Genomic DNA, 17,452 nt, shown 5'->3' on the forward strand with positions numbered 1-17,452 from the left:
GCAAATGTAGCTGAGATTCCCAAAATAGATACATACAGATACAAATACCGTAAATGTTGAACCCTGCGGCTTACAGTCCGGTGCGGCTTATATAGGATTTTTGTGATGACTCTATCACTTTTATACACTCGTAAAAAGGCTGTGGACCGCTGTTGTGCGGCACCACTTTGCTGGGCGGAGGGATATGTGACACGGTCACTGGGGAGAAAAGTGTTGTTTTAATCGCATGTCCATCCGCCAGACAAATAGTGTCGTATAATTCACACAAAGAAGAGACAGAACGAGATCCGTGTTGCTGCGGTATTACTGCCGCGTCACAGGCAGTGTTTGGAAATAGATGTTAAAGTATGTTATTAAAACTTTAAAAAGGCTTCCTGTGTACCATCTTTCTTTGTAAATAACTCACATGCGCACTTCCGTGTTGCTGAGGTACTACTGCTGCGTCACAGACAGCATTTAGAAAGACATGTGGAAGTACGTATGTTATTAAAACTTTAACAAGGCTTTCTGTGTACTGTCTTACTTTGTAAATAACTCGTGCGCACGTGCGGCTTATAGTCCAGTGCGGTTTATATAAGAAAAAACCTCAAATATACCCAAATTTTAGCTGGTGCGGCTTATAGTACAAAAATTACAGTAAATAGCCTGTCTAGGTCTATCCTCCTTTGGTGCAAAATAAAATATTCCGCCAAAGCAGTGGTCCTCAAGTTGCTTCTTGGTTATAATTGTGGTCCCTTGGACAAAACCAGTGAAAACCCCTGTTGTAGCAAATAGCACCACAACCAGGAAGGGCAATTATATTGTCTACGTAATAACAGTAGTGCTTTGGCGCCCTCTACCGGCATTTTGCTAACAATGAACAGTTGCAATGAGTTCAGGAGGTTGTTCATTTAGCAGGGGTGTCCAAACTTTTTGCAAGGAGGGCCAGATTTGATAAAGTGAAGGGGCCCGGGGGCCAGTAGTTTTTTGGACATTTTTTTTAACTACAATTTCATCCAAATAAACACTGTTATAAAACAAATTTCATTCTCCCAATTGTCTTTATTTTTTAAATGACAAAATAACCAAATATAAGCCACTCAGGCAGATGTGAACAACTCTAAAAACACAAATTCTGCCTTTCATTCATATCTGAAGAGTCCGATAACATTGAACAAACTGTATGAAATACCTTAAATTTACATGAGTTTAAAATTATTTACGCCTCATGAACATTTCACACAGGGTTCACGCAGCCGGTTCGCGCGTACCCTTTTTACAACGGGTTTATTTCCGCATTTGACTTGCGCATGCTCCGCATAGCAGGACAGCTGGAGTCATGTTCTCGCTGTGAAATCACGCCGGGTCGGGCGAGATTACATTTCTACGGCATAAATATAAAATAGCTTTGGTACGTGTGTATTAAAGCGCTGGTCAACAATGGCGGCGGGCCACATACTAAAGATTTGATCACAGAGGCTGCGGGCCTGATGAAATTTGACCACGGGCCGCAATTGGCCCGCGGGCCGGACTTTGGACATGGCTGATTTACAGAATCCTTTCCTGCCATGGGTTAAGTACTTGTGGATGTTTGCTGGTCGCGGCAGACCTCATTGCATTACATGAAAAGAAGATGTATTCTTAATGTGAACCTTTTACAATGTCGCTCAAATCCGTTACATGTCGATTGATCACTCTAAATTGCTCGAAAGTGCGATTGTGAGCGTAAACGGTTGTTTGTCTGTATGTGCCTTGTGATTAGCTGGCGACCACCTCGGGTTGTACTCCGTCTGCCGCGCAAAGATTGCTGGGATAGGCTTGAGCGTGCCCGCTGCCCTCAAACATAATAGAATAGAATCTGCAAAATGCTAATATAAGATTTATAAACTGAGGGTTAGGGTCAGTAAGTTGTCTTTCTCTAAATTTCCATAGCTTTAAATGAGTTTTGCATTGTAAAATTGATGTTAGCAATCAACATGTTTTGAGTCCAGCAGAAGAAATTGCTGCAACTACAATTTTCTGAGTGGGAAGAGACATTTAGTGGATTAACAGATCTCTTCTGATCACTGGGGTAAAGAAATTTGACATTAAAAAAAAAAAAATATCAGTAATGTAGGGCTCAATGAGTTTATACAATGACAGCTGTTATTTCCAGGCAGGTGTCACATTGGTCAGGTATCACCAGGTGACATTACCAGGGGATTTTACCACTAAGATTTGACTGAGGTTTACTTGACATCTGAGAACACAGATGTTTTCACACGCATTGCAAGGGTTTTACAAGCAGTTAATTTTCTTATCACATTTGGAGAGTAGGTGGAGCACATTTTGGTCGAGTGGACATTTTGAGGAAAATGTTTGAGGAAACCCAACGCTTTGTGACCCAACATGAAACTAACGCTTAATTATTGGAAACATTTTGCTCCAATAAGTTCAGGTAGTCATTCTATGGTCATTACGAGATATCACCGCTGACTATTGTTCCAACTTACTTTCACTTACAAATGGGGAAATCCCTACGCTCTGCCAATGACGCAAAGCCACCACCACCTTGACAATCGCGTTCCAATAAATGGATGATGAAAGACAATAAAGTGATTCCTAATTTGTTTTTTGAATTTGTTGCATGACCATGTTTTTTGTATGAAAGACAATGAAGTGATTCCTAATTTGTTTTTTGAATTTGTTGCATGACCATGTTTTTTGTGTTATGACTAGTCTCAAAAGATTACAAATGCATTTCTTGCACTGACTTCATTTGTGTGTGATTTCAGCAAAAATGTGACTATTGTATTATGGCAACCTTATTCTTTAAAAATTATGACTTTTGAAGTGTATTATGAATTTCTTATTTTAATATGACTTCACTTGTAAAATGACATCTTTATTCTCCTAATATTTCAACATCAGGGACTTATGACTCATTTCTTTTACAGCCTTGTATTATTATGACTTTAATCTCAAATTTAGTTGCGTTTTTATTGTTTAACCGCTTTATACTTAGATTACGATTTTTCTTCCGTATTGTTTTATCTTCATTTTCATAAGATGACAATTTCTTTTCTTGTATTACATCGAATCTCACAAGGTGACAACTACTAATTTCTGTATTACCTTTTTGTTCTCAATACTTTTTCATTGTATAATGACCACTTTTTTGCATTGCCACTTTAGATAATATTTGAAAATTATCCCCGCACCCCCCTTCTGGATAATCACACTTTGATCTTCCCTGCTCAGTAAGTGGTGTCAGTGATTGATAAGAAAAATGTTTGTTGACCACAAACTAAGGACAACCAACCTACTTTCACACAAAGTTTCAAGAGGCCACATGGGGGTTTTTTTCCCCTTGTTGGAGCATCAAGACACAAAAATCCCAAGATGATAGGAAAAAAAAACCCAACATTGTATGCTACCTATTAAGCCCACCCTTCCCAGCCCCGCTGTTATATAAATTGAACTCAGAACAGGAGGGCCCATAAAGCAACACCAAGAGCCTTTTCTTTTCAACAATCCTTCAAGGCCACCATGGAGAACCTTCCGATGACTTTCGTTTGGATTTGCGTAATCTCCGCAAACCTGCTAGCAAACTCTCTGCCTTTGAAGGAGGCCAAGATTTCCTATATACGCAACGTCAAATGTGTAAGTCTTAATTTCTGGGTGCTCTTTCGACTAAATATGACCTACAATAAATGTTGGCATTTCTTTCTGTCCACACAGCCTTCAAACTCGACATTCTACGCACCCACCAATGTGAAGGTAAGGTTGGACACTTGGAAATGACGGCGTCATCGAATGTAAACTGTATGTGTGTGAAAATAAGGCTGGGAGGGATAACAAGGTCACACTAGGTTCTCCCCTGTATCAAAGTGGTTAATTTATTGTAGACTTGTGTAAACCGCATTTGAGGTTGTCTCGCACAGGAAGTGAGCGCGACGAGTGCTGTCGCCTCACACTAAAAGCAAACTTAAAATGTTGCACACAGAGACTTTGCACGACAACTGCACTGAACTGCTGTTTGAAAGAACTCGACGGAAAAATCCGAAAGGAGTGCGAGGGCCCTCATGATTACATTGACGATGCCGTGGAATTCCTGAACGTAACCATGGACGAGTGGAAGGAGAGTTGCGTGAGTATTGCGTCGCATATTCATCGTTGTGAAAAGGACGACAGTGCTCAAACGTGCTTGTTTTTTTCTTTTCGATAGCCACTGACCAATTCCAGCCAGTGTGCCTGCGAGCGCTGGCCTAAAATGCCGTTAAGCAAATTTCTTGACAAAATGGAGTCGCTGCTTCAGCTTCTGAACAGCGAGGCCTCCTTGTAAGTCAAGTCAAGACCACGTCTTCAGACGGGAAGCACGGTGACACGGAAGGTCGATTCGAGTGATCACAAAGCAGCCAATTTTCTTTAACGCAGTCCAAAATTTGGACCAACAGAACTTAATGTAATGTATTCCATATCTATTTTTTAACACTGCTTTATTTATGACTACAATTTTGAGCTACGAATGTTTTGACCACTGATTTATTTCAATTTAATGGGTGTAACTAGGGTCCATTTTGTCACTCCCGGGATTAAAACAGCAGCATTTTACCTGGGGGAGGGTTGAAGTACCGTATACTTGTCAATTTAACAACTTTAGCGCTAGTATCAGACTGGATTCTGTGTGAAAGAGATTGTCTCCACGCTTGACATACACTTACGTAAAAGGAGCCCTATTTATATATTTATTGTTATTTAAAACTCTGGTTGATTGTGTGTACATGAACCTGTAACTTAATAAATACAGTCTCAAAAACTTGTGTTGAAATTATTGGACAGATTTTTTTTTTTTTAAAGAATTAGAAATCCAAAAGAACTAAAGATGATTGTAATAATTTTCCACACTCATGAGCGGCTATGAAAGCAATGTGGGAGAAGGACTGACACGTTTAGAGTATATCGACTTGTCAGGCTGCTCATTAAAACAAAGATGGAAAATGCAGTCATATCAAAGTAATTGTGAAGTCATTGCGGGATTCGGTGCATTCCCATGGTTGCCTAGGCAGGTCTGCAAGTCTCTATGACACATGGGATCATTTGCACAGTGATGGAAAAGTCAAGTTTAGAACGTGAATATGACAAAAATACTTCTTCATAGCGTCTCTGTGTAGGTAATGCTAGTTCAATTGTAAAACAGCGGCTTGAAGCAGATCGAAGAGTACATCGTAAAAAGCAGGTTTATGTTAAACCTCAAATTGGGAGAGGGCAGTGCAATAATGGGGGGGCGTGTTGGGGCAAAATTACTTTTTAAAGGCTTGTATATTGCACAAATAGTTTAGATTTTGAAATCAAGTACCAAGTACCGTATTTTTCGGCCTATAAATCGCACCGGAGTACAAGTCACACCAGCCATAAAATGCACAATAAAGGGGAAAAAAACCCATATATAAGTCGCACCGGAGTATAAATCGCACTTTTGGGGAAAATTTATCTGACAAAATCCAACACCAAGAAAAGACATGAACCAGCAACGACAGGCTAAACGATACGGTATGCTAACGTGACATAAACACAAACGAGGAGCTGAGAACGAGCCTGACGTAACATTAACAGTGATTCAAATAAGTATAACATAAAGAACAAATTTATCAAACCATCTCTGTCACTCCAAATCATTAAACCCATCAAATTCTTCGTATGTAAACAGACTCGGACTCGTCGTCAGTTACAGTTCAAATGATTCCACGAGCCCATATAACTAGATATAAACTCTTTATCAAATAACAATAATATAAACAACAATTTTATCGAACCATCCACGTCACTCCAAATTATTAAATCCATTGGAATCTTCATCCTTTGTGTAAACACCAGCACTTCTAACCCCGGAAGAGTGTGCGGTGCGCCACTGACGTCAGTTGCAGTTCAACTTATTCTACGGGCCTATATAACTATATATAAACTATATATCAAACTATAATATAAATAACAATTTTATCGAACCATCCGTGTCACTACAAATCATTAAAGCTGTTTACAAATTTAGAACAAAATCATCTTAACAGGCCCCTAAGGAGTAAACAATATACTATCAATAAATATAAGTAGTCCAGTAATACAATAATATTCTTGTATGACTTTTAACAAACTCTAAATGAACAAATGAACACTACTTTTGATAATTTCAGGGGCACAACTTATTAGAAGACGTCAATCAATCCTGGACATATACATATTATATACATGTTATTATTGAGAAAGCAGCTATGGGAAATTGGTTTCGATTAAAATATCCCACAATTAGAGCTGTACAATAAAAACAATATTAATCCTATCACACACTTTCTTTCATATGTCCATGATATGAGAAAAGTAAAGTCAATGTCTCGTACTAACAAACCTACAGGAAACCAAAGTATGTTTCCTGCATGCTTTCTCAACACAAACTAAACAAATCAAAGACCGAAGTGGTCGTCAGACGGGTGGTTGCGTGTGTGTGTGTGTGTGTGTGTGTGTGTGTGTGTGTGTGTGTGTGTGTGTGTGTGTGTGTGTGTGTGTGTGTGTGTGTGTGTGTGTGTGTGTGTGTGTGTGTGTGTGTGTGTGTGTGTGTGTGCGTGTGCGTGCGGGAGAATGTGTGTTTGCTGCTGAAGGAAGCCAGATGTCAGACAACTTTTTCAGGCCTCTTTCTTCAACTCATGGGACCATGACAAGTGGGTATGGGATAAAAATCCACACTATGCAATATTTTCAAACAAAAATAAGGAGAAAAAAGTTGTATCCATTTTGAGGATTTTTTTTCCCATTTGCTGTATTTACACATGAAACAGAAGTTTGTATACATTTTTTTCCCAACTACAAAACTACAAGCAGTAAACATTTTAACTGGCATTTATGTTTTTTAAATTGTCTAACATTTTGGAATGGAATGAAACATAATACTGCAACTCCAACAGTTCAGCTTGCATGGTGTTTTACAGGGGTTGAAACATTTCTATAACTCAAATCTTAAGACACCACCACCCTTGCTCATATGGCAATACAAAACTTAAATAAGAAAAACTTAAAAAGTACAGGCCATGATTATTACACACCTTGAAAGAATAACTTCTTTTCCCCCAGCAACAGAAATATTTAACAAGTGCATGTGTTGATTTTACAACCTAAAGAAGCTTTGCATGCAATTTGACAAACTGTAAACAACTGCTACCAATGTATTATGTGTTTGGGGTTCTTACTTTAACGTATTTGAGCATAAAGACCTATGCAAATCAAAGTACTCAACAAGAAATGAACATTTCTTCATTCTGACTCTATTCCTTCATTTATAGAGAGCTACATATTGAAGTCATCACTGACCATGTTCTTGTCGGGCCAAGAACCGAAGCCTTGCTGCTTCAGGTAGGTCCTCAGAATCGTCTTGGCCTCCTGATAAGCTTTCGCCGCCCTCTGTATTGACAAAACCATATAATTACTTCAGTGGAAATTGAAAGGTGAATATCCAAGCGGTTCTAATTTTAAAGCCATCTCATATTCAAGGTCAGCTTGGATGGGTTTCTGCTCACAGGACAGAAAATGAATGGATTACTTTGTACTGTGCAAAAAAAATAAAAGGTTGTGCTTGTAAAACATTGTAACACTGTAATGGATGAAAAAGAAGGGCTGTTCAGGCTTACTTTGGCTTCTCTGTATGAACTTGTGGCAAGTAAGTCCTGCCGGTTGGCCTCTTTGGCAACCAACTTAAAACGGTGCAGCATCGCTGCTTTGCATAGACGGCTCGCCAGAGAAGGTCCACTCTTGAAAGGAGACCTATTCAAATTTTTTTTAGACATTGCAACACTGTTCAAACTCTTTAGACATCACAGGAACAAAGCAGCACACAAGTACCGCACAGGCAAAGCTGGGTTGTGATATCCGTCACCTTCTGCTTTGGAAATCATTTGTTCCCATGAATAAAATCTATTGCATGATCGCATTCTCGCAGCAGCGTGTGGCAAAGCGTGAGAAAAAATAAATAATGCTTCATATGATATTGCGCTTACTCGACCGTGGTCTTGCCAATCAGACCGTCCACCACCTCGATGGCGGGATCACTTTCGCTCCAGTTGAAACTATAGGTCACCAGGTTGTTATCATGGCTGCCGCTGGCGACGGAGGGCACGGTGCAGATGAGAGGCCTGATCATGCAGTAGAACATGGGCAGCTGCGCGGTGATGCCCTCCGTGCGGCGGTTAACTGTCATCTCCATGCCGCGGATGTCCCCGCCACCCAAGTCCCCTGGAGAGAATTGTGAGATGTGGTGATGACGGATGATGATGAGAACCTTCAATAGAGCATCCACTTGCCTATGAGGATACTCCTGACATAGACTGGCTCGATGAAGTGGCTCAGCAAGGCTCCCTGGTAGCCCAATACTTGCCACTGAGTGATCTTATCCATGGGAGACACAGTAACCAATTTGGTGCCGGTGGGCTCGAGGGCGGTGGAGAAAATCGAGAACACCTGAAAAAGGAAGCGTGTCAGTAGCCGTTTGGGAAAGGTTCATGTTTGTTTGAGTACAGCTGAATCTCTTAAGCCAAACACTTGCGGAGTGCATTGTTAACTGATCGAACGAATGTACACGATCATTTTCAGAGAGTGACAGTACTCACCTTGCCCTCAACCGAAACATGCAAGCCCATCTCATTACTCATCTGTAATGTGGATATGCAACGAGGGTTCAGGGACCTGCAAACACATCAAAGTACAACACGCGCATTAAATCTCATTTACAAGCGGCGGTTATTCAGTGACTACTTACAGTTTGGAGGGTATTTGAGCGGCGCCCGTGGGAACCTGGTTGATGTAGAGGTGGAGCGTGATGCCGCTCTTCAGGCTGAGGAGATGGTTGTCACTGTTGTGCTGGAAGATGGAGTTCTCTACCAGTTGCGTGGTTTTGCTGAAGAACATCAGCAGGTGCTGGTAGAGGAATCTCATGAGGCACCTCCTGGCAGTAACAACCGCGTGCGAGTCGTGCACAACGCGTCCGTCTACGGACGAGCTGCCCCCGGCGCTGCAGTTGCCAGTGCCGATTGCTACCACCTCATATTCGTCGGCTACAGAGAGAAAATGAAAAAAGGCAGTTAAGAAAGTGCGGCATTACATCCTTAATTTATTTGCAAAAAGTGTATTTACTCAAATAGTGACCTCCACTTTAATAGATACCAAGTCCTTTTTACCAATACAGTTTGCCCTCTCCTTCTTTAATTAGGCTCAAATAGGAAAGTAGAAATTAAATTTGTTTGGCAACCTTGCACTCAAATCCTATCTGCATAATAGCTTAATACGTAAACACCCACGGCACTCACAAGTCTGAATGACGAATGCCGCGACGGTGGCGGCGCAGGCGAGCAACTGCGGTTGGTTGTTCATCAATTTACTTAGTTGATCCTTGACGGCATTTGGTATCTGGAGGTTGATGCAAGTCTTCCTCTCTTTTGAGTGACAAATAAAAGTATGAGAAATGCCTGAGAAAATGTAATTGCCTAAATATCAAAAGCATCTCATCATAAATTAGTGAAAAGAGAAGTGGCACACAAAACAAATGCCGGACTACCACAAATAAATGTGCAGGCTTGGATCTCTGACTGGGAAGACTCCTCTATAACTGGTAGAGATGGTGTGGTAGCTGAAAGGGTGGGGGGAAGCAAAATATTCAAATCAGGGCAGCTTCTTTTACAGCTATTATCACTCATTTAATAAGGTGGAAATTTTGAGAAAAAAAAAAAAAATAGGCCTGACTTGATATTTTGGGTAAGTCAGCCTTCTCTTCCAATGTTGGCAGCAGGTCCTCAAGAGCCAGCTCCGCCGCTTTAAGCCGAGCCACCTTCTTTGTCGTCCCCATGCCCGTCTTGTACTGGACACCGTCAACCAGCACGCAAAAGGCAAAGAAAAATCCACTTACATTGCCTAAAAAGTCAGAAAGGTCAAGAAAGCTTGAGTTTATCATATATTATTATTATTTCAAGTGACACATTTCCAGTTTCATGATTACGAGTGGCACAATTGGGATTTACAGATTAACACAAAAGAAAATCAGCTATTCGGAATCCCCAAAAATAATCATTTGCACCGGTGGTCACAGTCTCCTTGAATTCCAGGTGGAACGGAACTGTCCGGGCCAGCTGATGCAGCAAAGACACCGCGTGGGAATGACCACTTCGGTACCTGTTGATCAACTCTTTTGATCCAACAGCATCTTTGGGTGTTAGGGGAAAAAAGAAGGCAGATAACAGTATTTATTTTAAATTGCTAATTTGAGAATACTTCTAGTAACTTTGTGGAACGCAGAAGGATGTAACTTACTGTTTTTATAGAAATTGGCTTTTGGTTTGCTTGCAAAGAGGGCCATTTGAGGACCGTCAAAAGGGCGTCTGACAGCAAAAACTCTGAAAGTTGAGTTAACAAAATAAAAATAATAAAAAAAGACTTCCACAATAATAAGCACTAATCCCACAATAACAATACATTTAGCTAAACAGGTTTCAGCATTTGATGACATTTAACCACACATTAACAGGTCAGTTAGCCAACTAAATGTGAAATTACAAAACGTTTTAACTACTAAGTGATCACCTTTACATCTCTTCAGAATTCTAGTAGCAGTTAATGCGCATATGTTCACGATAATGCTTAATGGGCGGGCATGCTGATGCTAATTGATTAGCAAGCATTTTAGCATGACGTCGACACGGCGCTGATAAAAAAATATATATTTTTTATGACATCCGCTGAAGCCTTTAACGCTCAATGTCCAATATTCTTGTAGTTTACTGTCGTACATTTATTGCGTTGAGTCAAAAAGGTCACACGGCCTAATTTAATAGCAGAAACTTCATTCTCAGTCTCGATTAACTAAGCACCCGAGGGTTCAATTACGAAACCTTGCAGTACTAGACACGGTTTATTTTTTGTGTCTTAAAGTCTTTATATGTTATGTCACCGATGATTTCTTCCTTACCCGTCTAGCGGTCAAGGTTGGCACGCCACAATCTCAAATAGCTTGGCTCCACAGGGATGGGCGACCGAAGTGATAGAGGGAGGGTTCAGTCTCCCGACAGTTTTAGGTCGACACTACCAGGAAGCCGTGCACTCCCTAACCAAAATGTGGCAAGCAAATATTTCGAATTGTAGACAAAACATTACACATCTGTTACTTAGTACAACGCAGTATTGTCATACTCGAATGTACAAAAACTTCAACAACAAAAGAACAAAGTATTGAAGAGAGAGAGCAACAGCAATGTGTACATATACGGACATCCCAAACAACATGCAACAGTATACAGTGATCCCTTGCTACTTCGCGTTTCGTTTATCGCGGCTTCACTACATCGCAGATTTTTTTTTCAAATAAAAAAAATACATTTTGAAGTCAAAATAAAACTTCTAAATTGAGGAAACGTGTCTAACCGTTAGGACAATGTAGTATTGCTCTAAATGTTCGTTTACATTCCTTCAGAAGTCCGTTTTCGCGTGTTAGCACGATCGCGAATTAGCATCTTTCCGCTAACTCGTTAGGTGATCTTACTTCACGGATTTCACTTATTGCGGGTGGCCAATTATCCGCGATAAACGAGGGATTACTGTATTTAGAATTGTAGACATTTTTTTCTCACGTGGTAGACAAAGGAAGGTCTGAAAATGGTATCTGAATGTGCTTAATTTACATGATGAAAAAAAATTAACAATAAAGAGCAAGTCAAAAACGTGCAGAAACGAAAGCTCTATGTTTTCCATGACAGCCAATTTTGAGGAATGTCTGTAATGATGCAAACGTGAAAGTTTTGCTAGTGAAATAGTGGTGGATTTAGCACAGATCCTTGTGGTACTTCTTGTATAGGTTCTACTTAACCTAGTGGAATGAAGTAGCAAGACAGATTACCCAAAGGGAACCCACACAAGCGCCAGAAAATCTGCAAATGTCACAGCAGGCCCAAGCACAGATTAAAACCTCCACTGGTGCACCTGTTCACCAGGTTTGATCATCGCAATTTCATTTTTTTTAATCTCAATTGTTGTCCTCTCATGAGTCTTAAGTGTACAAGATAATTGTGGTTTTGGGTGGCATTGCCTGAAAAGTTGTTTCAATATTACTTTTACGTGATGTGACTGTCTGTAGGGGAAATGGCATGCATTTACACGATATTAACAGTAAATCTAGGCACAGTACCCACAGTGAATCATGAAGATCAGGGTCGCTTTGTTTTTTGAGCAACCATCTTGAAAAAGGAACGTGAAAAGGGGATTTTCTTTTTTTTTCATTAACCACATAGGCTCAAGCACAATGATGTTAGGTGTGTTAACCACAAACCATTTCCAATATATAAAACTGGATGTCAGATTGCTCTCAGTTTCAGTTTTATTATTTATTATTTAAATGAAACCTAACCCAACCTAAGAAAAAAACATGAGTGTATCCTGGAAGAATCTTAAACCTTCAAAGATCATTCAAGATAATGGAATTCCCCACATCAATGTGCACTATTTCATTTTCGCAAAAGATGCCCTCTTTTCATCAAATATGTACAATAGATAAATACAATGTACATAAACTTATATCTAAACATATCATCTAAGGAAACGTATTATTTAAATATATGTGTACTGACAAGTCAATATGGTAAAAGTACTTGGGGTTTTACATATGTTTATGTATGGTCAATCAAAAAGCTTCAGTATTATACTGGAGGAAACACTATGATCATCCACTCATAACATGAGATGGCAATTATTCCATTATTGATACATTGGAAGAAAATCATCAACGTTTCATTACAACACATTACATTTAAAAAAAAAATCATCTCACGCAAACACTTTTGAAGATAATATAACCGAAAGTGACAATACTGTTACTTGAAGAAACATGATACATCACGGTATATTTTTTTTAGATAGATTACGATAGTGTGACAATCAGTACATTCAAAGAAAATCATTATGGTTACATTGCAAGAACTAATTGAAACACATTTGTGTACTTTCATGTTTTGTTTTCCGCTAAAATCAGCTTTGTTTGGATTTTTAAAAAAAACATCTAAAATTAAAACTTGCATTCCATATCTGACCTTGCGAGATACCCAAAAGACCTCAGTTGCCTTTGGAAGTCCACTTAACAGTAGAGGGCAGTGTAGGAGTAGAAATCAACATCAATCTGGTAGATGGCTGCCATTGCACATTTTTGATGTGAAAAATTTATTTATTTCAAACATTCTGCCCATGAAGCCAATTTAACAAAAAAAAAAAAAAAAATGAATATGCTGTGTACAGCGCTCAAGCTAGCACACTTATTTTTTATCAAGTACGAAATATGCAACAATGTGCTACAGTACTTTGACATTGCCCTTAAACTAGCTTTTCCCTAACTTAGGATGGATGTGGTGGGTTGACATTCAGACTTAAATGATATATTATTGGTATTATTTCATTCTGTGTCATGACTTTAAGCCTCATTGATAAATAACAGCAGCTCAACTTCAGGCTGCTTCAAGTTGCATTCAGCCGCAGTTCTCCGCTGCGTCTCCACAGCCCGAGATTGAATCTTCCCCATTCATTAGACTAAGTGGATGAGGCTCTCTAATAGGGGCTCCCTTCCCCTCAATAATTGCCATTGATTGGCGTAAATTAGACCCTAGTTGCCAGACGAGTGATTCTCGACGACGATAATCCGATTCCCAACTCAAACTAATAGGATTTTAACTCTGGCTTTGGCCTTAATGTCCGTCTGCGAAACCTGTCCATGGCCCTTGGCCCCATCTACACCGAGTTCTCTGGATCATATCTGGTCCAGGACTGGATGTGTGGATTCACTGGGAACAGTCAATGACCGGTTGCCCTTCGCAAGTCTTAACTGGTGGCTGGCCATTCATGTGCGCCACGACAACAGTGTGGTTGAAAACCTCACAGATGTTTTGGATAAATATTCTCTTTCAAAAGAAATCTACTCAAACTATAGTGTTATAAATGGAAATTCTAATATCATTTGGAGTGAGTTTCCAGAGTATTTATTTTGACGTTCATTTTGTCCAATGATACATTAACAGTGAGCGACGAGCTAACAGTGGCATTACGTACGGTCAAACCGCGTGAGAGTGTCAGAGAGATAGCTAACGCATGCTGACTTTGAGTGACGAGTTTAAAAAAACATTTTCTAAGTTGCAGAACATATTAATAAATGACTGATTGCAATGCGTCGCTCAACTTGTCACTTTCATCAAATACAAAGATCGCCAAAGAAAATAATGTAAACATTCACATTTAGCTTTTCTAATATTGCACAAAAATCAAATATTAAATCTAGATGTACTTTTAAATAGGCTAAATTGCATTTTGGCCTAATAATCTTAACTCTGACCTTGCAAAAATAAACTCAAAAACAACTTAATGTTTATCTGACAACACAAACACAGTGAGTGACATCCCAGCCAACCGGTGGTCCAGCCATGATGACCATTTCGTCTATACTTCAGCCAAAAAGCCAACGACGCACGATGCCGTAAGAAGAACCCAAGTCACACAACGAGGACACATGCATGTCGGGTGAATGAACAGAATTGGGATTGATTTGGAAAAATAAGCAGTTCATAGGTCACATCAAGTAAACTGTATGTATTTCCACCACTAGTTTGGTGGTTAAAATCACATTTAGAGATCCGGGCGCAGTGGTCCGTTTTAACAAATGTATTCTTTTAGCGCTAAAATGGTCGTCGTTGACTGATCACTACTTCACGACTTCATTAATGAAGAGCTGCTAGCAAGTGGGAGTAAATGCTGTCATTTCAATGATGAGCTAGCGCCATTGTTTCAGGAAACTAGCCGTCGCAAATCCATCGATATCCATCCATACGGCGTCCAAACAAGTCCATAACAAGAGTACAAGCGATGTTCTTTTGTTATTCTCTTGATAAGGGGGACGCCGGTGCGACGACTCGGGCCCGAGGACTAATGAATCTCCACTCCATTACTCCTGAATCGGACAGATTGCTCTCCCGGAGAAATGAATTGAGTTTTTTGTATTTGTGAGATCATTCTCCCTCCATTAACTGCTCTTTATCCCGTCTCTTCATCACAGGGAAATCAGGTTAGGCAGCCATGATTAGCTGGGGTGGCCTCCCTTTTTAAAAGGTAATTGGGTTTGGCGGCTCAGCTGATAGTGCCATTAGGACCAATAAAGGCTGGGCCCGGCTCATCGAGTGAAACAGATTCTTCGGCGGCAGATGGCAGGCGGAGGGATGATGCGTTTGCGGCGAAAACAAAGTTTGTGTAACCAAAGTAGTTCAGGGGCATTCTAGCGGTGCGGTGCGCCACCCCTCCCCTCCCGTCCCCGCCGGCCTGGCCTAATCGCTTTAACATTTTCATCTTTCCTCTACTGTGACATTTTCAAAAGGCAGAAGATGGACGTCAGTGCAGTGTATTATACTTTTGAGGGAAAAAAATCAGATCTGCCATCAAGAGTCTTAAGCTACTTACATTGATTTGTTTAAGTTGAGTTCTTATCTATTTCAGTATTGGTCGTAGTTTTTTTTTTTTTTAACATAAGGAGTATTTGTCGAGCGGAAGTTAAAAGGAAAATCTCACATTGAGTATTGTAAGATAGTGAAAATCTGTAAAATAAAATCAAAGTAATTATATTTAAAATTAACCCAGAAAGCTAATTGACAAAAAAGAAAATGAAAGACATTTTTTGTTATAATTACAGTTTGATACAGCAATCTGGTCACTTATCTTAAATAAATAAAATGTCGTTATTATTTTCTTCATTGACAAAAATGATTTTTTTTTCAACTCCAGTTGAAATTATTTTCTGAGTGTTTGTTAAATATGATAAATAACCTTGGTATGGAGCGGGTGGATCAATTCTGCCAGGACACCAACAGGCGTGTTTGGCATAAAATGTTGCCAAACGCTGGTCTATGAAAAACATTAGCCGTAAAATGCTGCCGAGTTGCGCCGATGGATTTTGGAAGGTGAGTGACGGAGAGAAGAGGTGGGCCAACTCCTAAAATGTCGACTGGTTGTGTGGGCTCAACGAAAAGCTTGTGCATATATTATTGCCTCGTGATGGTGAATTGTATTAGAAGAAGACGGGGTGCATCACCTTTGGAGTATCAAAAGTTAGTAAAGCGCCCAGGACCTTCATAGAGCTGTGTGGTGTCAAACTGTTTGCAAAAAGAGCCAGTCTCGAAGATGAAACATTTCTCATAAAATCCTGCCTTTGCTGTTTTGTAGAGCGCTACAAGGCCATTAAGGATCTTATTTTTCTGCTAAATCACACTCTGTATATCACATCCTGCGGCGATAGCGATGAAACGATCTAAAAATATGCGCGTTTGTTCACTCCTAAACGAGCAATTAAGAAGATCATTACTTTGACGATGGGGTCATTTAGAACGGCTCGGGCGTAACTTTATACGAATTTTATCGCGACGGCCGCGTAAACTGCACTCTACCTGTTTTTTCGACAGCTGAGGCCCGGCGGGGCGCTGAAAGCGAATACCTGATTGTGTTAGTGTCTCCCCTTTAAGCTGTTGTCACCTTGCTGACCGATTATGGGCAATTACCCGCTCTGTCGGAATCCTAGCCGAAGAGATTGAATTCGGATTGATTTTGGCCCGCGAAAGAGGAGGGAATTTAAAGCCTTTTTTAATTGGGTATTTGGTGTGTGCCGATCTGAACAGCGGGGCCTTCCCCGGGGATCCGTTATGGGCCAATAATGGCATCGGAGTGCGGTGGTGGTGCGGAGGGCGGGGCGGTCGCTCCGGTCTCGTCTGCCGACTCCCTCCCAAGGCCATAACCCTGCATTTGCTCTGAGTGCTTTTCTATTATGCATTGATAGTTGAGCATCAATCAATAAGTAGGGAAACAGAAAACCCAGCGAAACCAACTTCTTAAGTGTAAAATGCCTCTTAATACCCGAGGCCTCTCAAACAACTTAACCTGGACGCTTTTTACCCTCACCCTTTCCTCCCGGTCGCTCTTTGAGGGACACTTCCCGGCGCCGGGCGACGCCATCTTTTATTTACAATGTGCGGCTCTCGGGTGAAGAAACGTCAAATTGCTGATAAACTGCAGTCTTTGCAAAAGCTCAATATGCCCGAACGGTCCTCCAGCCACAGCTTTTATTTTTCCTTTCAGTTTTGCGGGAAAGTCAAGGTGGATAAGGTCACCAGAACCCCTGCGTGATCGTATTATGGATGTAGTGAAATCAAATCCCGCAAATGGTTTTAAAATGACCCAAGAAAGATGGCCTCCTTTTAACGCTTAAGCATAGAACACAGAGAGTCGCCTTTCACATTAATAATGCCGCAACGGGGCTGGATTGGGACGATTCCGGGAAAAACGTGCGCGGGGGCCAGAAGATAAGCGCACAGCGGTAGGAAGAGATAAGCGAAGCAGTCACAGCAACGCTCAGCCACAGAATACACAAAGTCCACCTCAGGCCTCACGAATGCGC

The 17,452-nt window shown here is 40.5% G+C and overlaps 1 protein-coding gene across 3 annotated transcripts in view; it reads right to left on the bottom strand.

The window, feature by feature from the left end:
- Positions 1 to 6,742: 6,742 nt before the first annotated feature.
- adad1 (adenosine deaminase domain containing 1 (testis-specific)) overlaps positions 6,743 to 17,452 on the bottom strand; it is a 31,898-nt gene continuing 21,188 nt past the window's right edge. The window contains exons 3-14 of one of the 3 annotated variants that reach the window (XM_085905881.1): positions 10,958 to 11,092; positions 10,303 to 10,385; positions 10,070 to 10,195; positions 9,739 to 9,906; positions 9,554 to 9,625; positions 9,306 to 9,431; positions 8,759 to 9,053; positions 8,610 to 8,685; positions 8,304 to 8,460; positions 8,001 to 8,235; positions 7,635 to 7,767; positions 6,743 to 7,407 (exon numbers count right to left, since the gene is read on the bottom strand). In XM_085905881.1, coding sequence (XP_085762007.1) covers positions 7,294 to 7,407; positions 7,635 to 7,767; positions 8,001 to 8,235; positions 8,304 to 8,460; positions 8,610 to 8,685; positions 8,759 to 9,053; positions 9,306 to 9,431; positions 9,554 to 9,625; positions 9,739 to 9,906; positions 10,070 to 10,195; positions 10,303 to 10,348 — 1,548 coding nt within the window. In that variant the 5' untranslated portion in view covers positions 10,349 to 10,385; positions 10,958 to 11,092 and the 3' untranslated portion in view covers positions 6,743 to 7,293. Of the gene's footprint in view, positions 7,408 to 7,634; positions 7,768 to 8,000; positions 8,236 to 8,303; positions 8,461 to 8,609; positions 8,686 to 8,758; positions 9,054 to 9,305; positions 9,432 to 9,553; positions 9,626 to 9,738; positions 9,907 to 10,069; positions 10,196 to 10,302; positions 10,386 to 10,572; positions 10,597 to 10,957; positions 11,461 to 17,452 lie in introns of those variants that run through there. The other 2 variants (XM_085905883.1, XM_085905884.1) reach the window with 2 other exon arrangements.

This window comes from Syngnathus leptorhynchus, chromosome 2 (assembly GCF_054491065.1).
Source record: "Syngnathus leptorhynchus isolate UIUO chromosome 2, UIUO_Slep, whole genome shotgun sequence".
NCBI lineage: Eukaryota > Metazoa > Chordata > Actinopteri > Syngnathiformes > Syngnathidae > Syngnathus > Syngnathus leptorhynchus.